We start from the raw sequence: 7,530 nt of genomic DNA on the forward strand, positions 1-7,530 counted from the left end.
GTCAATAGAACCTACTGTAATATTGCAGTTTGAGGCTTAATCAAGGCCACAGACATTTTAGGGCCACACATGCTAAAAGTGCCATGGTCATGTGACAGCCGGCATCCCGACCGCCGGCATTTACAGTAGTATGTATTCTGTCACATCACATCCAGTTCTTACAATAGGCCCTTGATCATTTTGATCCCAAGGCCCATGTGACCTTAAAACTGACCCTGGTGTAAATAGAACCTACTGTAATATTGCAGTTTAAAGTTTAATTAAGGCCACAGACATTTTAGGGCCACACATGCTAAAAGTGCATATTGTCTGGCATGGCCTGTAATATTGTAGCATGCCTCACCACCGTTACTCCTTTTCCCAAGTGATATGATTGCATTTTAGCTTTTCAGGTTTTTATATTCCGCTGACATTATTACCAAGCTGAACATTTTCTGCCCTGTGATAAAAATCATCACACTAAATTGAATTTTCTTTTAAACTGATTTATTACTATGTCGATATTTTGTCTAGATTTCTGTGTCAGCTGAATATTTTCAAATAAAGTCTTTTTCCTCCTCTAATTCTTCTGAATCTTATGCTGTTGTTGAACTACAATTACCAGTATGACCCATTCTCAGATGACTGGCTGACCATTCTGGAAATGTAGGTTGGATATGCCATCACACATATAGAGGTCAATCCAATTAGCTGCAAAGGGTGCAAAGTGCTGCGGCGTTTAAACGCAGGCAATGGCACCCGTTCTCGCACCTTCGCAGCCTGGATTCTGCGTGAATTCATTCAAAATTGCTCGCTATCCTAAGGGTCAGCGACCACTTTTCAGCGAGTTTGGGCTGCCGCAATGATTTGCACCCGCGATATCATTGCAGCTAATTGGATTCACCCCATAGAGTGCACTTAGACATGCTGCGGACAGACCACCTACAGTAGGCACACAAGTGCAAAATGGCAAAAAGGCATCTGTAAATATGATCCACTTTAAGTAGAAAATTTAACTGATACAATAGCAATGTGTCATTTCCATGCAGGCACCCAATATTTGACAAGAAGATGATTAAGGCCTTAAGTTATACCCACTACTTATACACACTACCAAGGCATTCTGTTTGTGTTTTACAGCACATATAGTTTTATCCATATGGGTTTACTATATGGATGCAATCTGATGGCCTACGGAAACTCCAAGTAAGCTCCAAATGTTATCAAACTACTGTCAAAAATGAAACAACTCAATGCCAGGGGTACTACAGTATGTCTAAATAACAGACTTTTTGGCTAAGCATTTAGTATCAGACATGAATTCAGCCTCAAGAATGACAGACAAGATCTTGCTGGGATTACAGCCTGGCAAACTCCAGAAATGGCACACAGTTACCCCAGGTCAAAACTTAAATCCCACTGAAGTGTGACTCTCCTGGCATCTGTCCAGTGTTTCACATCGAGCCTGGTAACTCCACAGAGATATAAATCCTAAGTATCGTGCCATCCAGCATTCCCAATGTGTCATTCTTTTAATCCCCAGTGAAATTACAGAATATTTTTAGAAAATTGTGACACTTCCTCTGCAATTCTGTTCTCCACACTTAGCTGCAAACTAGGACTACAGTCTTTTGGGATACGCCTGCACAGTTAGATTCATACGGGACTGAAGGCACATGATAAAGGAATACCAGACAACGCATAAGATCAGATCCTGTACATAAACTTATCACACGACTGAAAAAGTGAAATTTTCTATGTATTCATTTTGTAGACATTAATACTGGCTAAAAAACGGGTTTAACTCACGAGGTACCTGAAACAGTGCTAAGTAAGACAGTACAACAGAAATAACATATAAAAGCGAAACACTATTGGTGACTGTTAGTCTTTTGTGTGCCCCAGGGAACCTGTAACTAGGTCTCTGGCAGTGAAGAGGTTACAAGAAGTGGGAGGTATGTACAGCACAGTGTTGGCCCATACTCACATGGAGGATTGATGCTACTCTGGTTAATTGAAGACATTGTTACAGGAGTCTTCTGGGGTGGTCGCACAGGGGCTTGAAGGAAGAGCTCTGGTTCCTGACTCTGGTTCCTGACACTCTGTAAACTGCAATAGAAACAACACATGTGTCAGAGCTGCAGATCATACCAGGAGGGGAGGGGAGGGGCAGGGGAGTACAGATAACAGGAACTGTTTTTAAACTGACTCTGCCTTTAGGGTTGCACTTCTGGCAGAAGAAAGTACTCAACAACTTTTGCAGAGTTTCCAGAGTACAACAAAACAAAACTGTATTTCACCTCTCAGAGATGATGGAATACATTATATACAAAGATGAACATAATACATACTAATTATACAAGATACAATAGGCAGTTATACAGAACTTAAAGGACTAACTTAATGTGGTACCCGATGAGCTTACAGTCTATTAAAGCATTTGGAAATCTTAGGGGCGATATCTCATCACTGTGGCTACACAGCTATCATAAATGCTGCATAAAATGACACAGTCTGGTGGCCAGTGGAATTAGTAGCTGAACAATAATCAGTATCCAAAAATATAATAAAGTAGCGTTTGCCTGCGGCTTTGCTCACATGGATATCTGTTATTGCTCGGCAGAACTGATTTTATAAACAGTAGTGCCATCTAATATTGTGATGTATATTTTATATTGTGCACATTAATCATAAAATGTCTTTGTAAACAATATTTGCACGCCCACGCCCACGAACAATAGCGTAACAAAAGCCTGCTGCTGGTACAGTATGCTTTGCCGGGATGCGTATGCACAGGTACAACACCATGCAGCAGTTATAGGCAAAGATGTGTGAGGACACATTTGTATTAGTTGTTGGATGGGTTTTGCGCATGCTCGAAACCCGTCAGGAAGCGCTAAAGTGTGAGTACTGTCACCGACGAGGGAGTGACTTTATGTTCATCCTTGTCAGCAGAACTATTTTTAATAAAAAAAACGATATAGTCGATTCCTGTTTTGCACAGGTAACAGGCAATGAAGGAGCGACTGCTTCTCTGCGCTAAGGGGTAGTTTAGTACATAGATCCCATAATGAGAAGTTTTGTTTTTCAGCCAGTGGTGCCGAGAGGGTGGGGGCAAGTACTGTTTACCCAGGCCCAGGCATGATGGAGGAGCGCAGAGGGGACCTAAGTCTCCATCCCCCCTTACCTGGCAGCAGCACTTACAGCTCTTCTCCTCAACCCAGCATGATGCTGTGCACTCGGCTGCACTGTGGCCAGGGAGGTACTTAAAGTACTATTTTTTCTGTATGTTTTTCTAAGTGTGCGGGACCACGCCTCTTAAGAGTAGGCCACGCCCCCTGAAAAGTACCTGCTCCCGACAAGGCTCTTTAGTCTCTACTGTCCTGCTTTCGCTGTCAGGATGTGAGGATGCTTTTTAAACATGTAACCACTGAAATCACATGGAGTATCTTATATGATAGACTGATAAGTACCAGTTACACTGCAGAGAAAACCTGCTGGCACATGCTGTTTCATAGCTTGAGAATTAGGCCACTGTAATCTGTGACATTAAGATAGAGACTGCAGAGTCCTGTGGTTGTGCACTGAGTGAGCTTAACATTGTGGGAAACTTACAGTACTTGAGCGATTGCATTTAGAGTTGCACAGACTTCTACCGGCAGCTGCAAATCTTTTTAACTATTTCATTGCCCATGACAAATACTGCAATGCACGGTAGAATCTTACTTCTACAGAGAGGGGTATGTATTGGGCATGTTTAGAGCAACTGTTTTTTAAGACTAGAAAGCCAGCTCAGTTTGCTTGGTCACAATATTCTTGCTTGCAGGTGCCAAATGCAATAAACCAGGTATGCGATCGTATAACGAATACAAGGAACATTACTGGGAACAATTGCATTCACAGTTACTGTAAGAGAATGTGTTCTATGAAAACAGGGACACATGGGGCACCTATCTATAATTTCACTTTATTAAATGTACAGGATATTACAGCTTAATGCAGAAAAAATTAGCCTGTGTACATAGATATAGTAGTCTATATGGTGTATTCAATTACTGTCGAAAATGCGTTCTCGCTGGAAAAAAGAGGCAAAATTACCATGATTCGTGGTAATTTCGCCAAACGCCTATTCAATTGTCCACAAAAAATGTTTTCGCGCTAATTTTACAGCGAATTTCAGTTCACCAACTCTGAACAGGTGATAAACTTGGGGAAAATCCCTATTTTCAGTAAAAAAAATGTTGTGATTTGGTTCTGAACCACCAGGGACAACCCCCTGAATGACTAATTAGGCACTTAGAAGTTTTTAATTATTTTGAATTGGTCAATAATGACGTCATTTTTTGGGTGAAAAAGTGCAAAATGATGGAAATTGGGGTACAAGGTATGGGACAGGAATATTGGGGTGCTTAATGAGTGGAACAAGTGTTTTTAGACTTGCAGATGGGAGTAATCAGTCTGTTTCCACTTTTTTAAAAAAAAAAGTCCCCTAAAATTACCCAAATATATACTTATACTGTACCCATTTTTATGTACCCCAAGTTTAATTTTAGCACTTATTTTGCTGTAAAAAAATAGCTTTCTTTGTTTTTTGGTTGTTTTTTTTTTTTACAAAAAATGCATATAACAGCCATTTGACCCAATTTAAGTTCCAGAAATACTTTTATTATAACTAATAATAAACTTTTATACTTTTTTACCAATTTTTCACTTTCGGCACCAATTTTCGCGACAGTCCCGTTTTCGCTAATGTGCATATGAATAGAGCGAATCGTGGGAGCACACATACTGCGAAAATGGACTTTTCACCGCATAAATGGCAAAAACGGCAACTGCGGTAAATTGCAGCGATTTCAGCGCTAATTGTATACTCCCCCATGTTTCACAGTAATAAATTACAAAGGGTCAGAGGCTCAGTTTGTTGACTTTATTTCTCATTACTAAATACCACCCAGCATTTCACTCATCAAGAGATGCTATTTTTATTGTGCCCATTGACATGTGCTCCCCCCTCAACAGCCTAGGAGTCTATTTATGTGAAGTAGCTAAGAATAGCCCTTTCTCAGTGTTTACGGGCCTAATTCAGATCTGATCGCAGCAGCAAATTTGTTAGCTAATGGGCAAAACCATGAGCACTGCGGGTGGGGCAGATATAACATGTGCAGAGAGAGTTAGATTTGGGTGGGTTATATTGTTTCTCTACAGGGTAAATACTGGCTGCTTTATTTTTACACTGCAATTTAGATTTCAGTTTGAACACACCCCACCCAAATCTAACTCTCTCTGCACATGTTACATCTGCCCCCTCACCCCCCCACACCCCACCCCTGCAGTGCACATAGTAACAAATTTGTTGCTGCGATCAGATCTGAATTAGGCCCTACATCGGATATGTAATACACCTTCTGAAGAGGACAGGTGGAGAAGTTGCACATGGCATCCAATAAGCTTCTAGCTATGGTTTTATAGAGTTAACATGGTAAATGTTAACTAGAAGCTTATTGGTTGTCGTGGGCAGCTTGTTTTTCAAGGATTCTCTCTATTTGCCCTGGAAATAAGGAGATTTATGGTAGACTTACCATGGTTTAATCTCTTTCTGCGAAGTACATTCATTCCACAGGGAAACATTGGGGTGTAGAGATGGATCTTGAGCCAGGCACCAACAGACTAAAGCTTTAGACTGTCCCAGGATGCATTGCGGCCTCCTCTATAACCCTGCCTCCAGGCACTGTGAGCTCAGTTTTGTTAACCAGTCCAATGCAGGACCAGGTAAAAGAGAAGGCATATGTTAGTCACTAGATCCACGTTCTCACGACAGGAGAAGGGACTAGCGGCTAATGCCATACAAACCCATAGAAGCTAGATGCGTCAGGGTGGGCGCCCTGTGGAACCAATGTACCACGCAGAAAGAGATTTAACCATGGTAAGTCTACCATAAATCTCCTTTTCTGCAGCGGGGTACATTGGTTTCCATAGGGAAACATTTGGGATGTCCTGAAGCAGTTCCTCATGGGAGGGGACGCGCCGTAGCGGGTATGAGAACCCGGTGTCCAAAGAAAGCATCCTGGGAGGTGGAAGTATGGAAGGCATAGAACCCAATGAACGTGTTCACTGAGGACCACGTAGCCGCCTTGCACAATTGTTCAGCGGACGCGCCTCTTGGCGGGCCGCCTAAGAAGGTCCAACAGACCGAGTAGAATGGGCTTTGATAGCAGCAGGAGCTGGAAGTCAAGCCTGCGCATAGGCTTTTGCAATCACCATTCTAATCCATCTGGCCAAGGTTTGCTTATTCGCAGGCCAGCCACGTTTGTGAAAACCATACAGTACAAAAAGGGTATCTGACCACCTGAGAGAGGCAGTCCTCTCCATATAAATACGGAGAGCCCTTACCACATCCAAAGACCGCTCTTTGGAGGACAAATCAGAAGAGAAAAAGGCCAAAACTACAATCTCTTGGTTAAGGTGGAAAGATGACACCACCTTAGGCAAATAACCAGGGCGAGTACTAAGAACCGCTAGGTCACGGTGAAATATCAGAAAGGGTGGATGACAGGACAGAGAGCTTAGGTCTGACACCCTCCTAGCAGAGGCAATAGCCAGTAGGAACAAGACCTTGACCGTGAGCCATTTAAGGTCCACTGATTCAAGAGGTTCAAATGGAGACTCTTGCAGGGTATGCAGGACAATAGACAGATCACATGGAGCCACAGGAGGGACATAGGGAGGCTGAATCCGTAAAACACCCTGAGTGAAATTATGAACGTCAGGAATAGACAAAAAATTTCTCTGCAACCACACCGACAAGGCAGAGATATGAACCTTGAGGGAGGCCAGACGAAGGCCTAAGTCCAGGCCTTGTTGCAGAAAAGCCAGAAGTCTTGAAGATCTGAATTTGTATGCGTCGCAATTCTTAGCAGCACACCAGGTGAAGTAAGAATTCCAGACACTGTAATAAATCCGCGCAGATGCCGGTTTGCGGGCCTTCAGCATAGTTTGGATAACCACCTCGGAGAATCCTTTGGCCTTCAAGAGTGATGCTTTAAGAGCCATGCCGTCAAAGCCAGTCTGGCCAGGTCCAGTAGACCAGGCATTTTCAACCACGGTCCTCAAGGCACACCAACAATGCAGGTTTTAATGATATCCAGGCTGCAGCACAGATGGTTAAATCAAAATAACTGAGCTACTAATTAAGTCACCTGTGCTGGAGCCTGGATATCACTAAAACCTGCACTGTTGTTGTGCCTTGAGGACCGTGGTTGGGAATGCCTGGGGTAGACACAAGGGCCCTGAACGAGGAGGTCTGGGCATTGAGGAAGAAGAATAGGATGCTCTATCGAAAGACCCTGCAGGTCTGAGAACCAATGCCATCTGGGCCACACTGGAGCGACTAGAAGTAGTATTTCTCCTTTTTGTTTTAACTTCCGTAACACCCTGTGCAGGAGAGACACTGGAGGGAACACTTAGGGCAGCCGAAAGTTCCATGGAATTGCCAGTGTATCCACGAGCGCTGCTTGAGGATTCCTGGTCCTTGATCCGAAGACCGGACACTTC

At 43.0% G+C, this 7,530-nt stretch overlaps 1 protein-coding gene across 1 annotated transcript in view; it reads right to left on the reverse strand.

The window, feature by feature from the left end:
• The window catches only part of GYPC (glycophorin C (Gerbich blood group)), a 144,444-nt gene extending 141,220 nt beyond the window's left edge, over positions 1–3,224 (reverse strand). Inside the window, exons 1-2 of the mRNA XM_063933979.1 lie at positions 3,167–3,224; positions 1,967–2,088 (exon numbers count right to left, since the gene is read on the reverse strand). Of these exons, the coding sequence (XP_063790049.1) occupies positions 1,967–2,003 (37 nt within the window). The 5' untranslated portion in view covers positions 2,004–2,088; positions 3,167–3,224. The remainder of the gene's footprint in view (positions 1–1,966; positions 2,089–3,166) is intronic.
• Positions 3,225–7,530: the final 4,306 nt, after the last annotated feature.

This window comes from Pseudophryne corroboree, chromosome 7, assembly GCF_028390025.1.
Source record: "Pseudophryne corroboree isolate aPseCor3 chromosome 7, aPseCor3.hap2, whole genome shotgun sequence".
Taxonomy (NCBI): Eukaryota; Metazoa; Chordata; class Amphibia; order Anura; family Myobatrachidae; genus Pseudophryne; species Pseudophryne corroboree.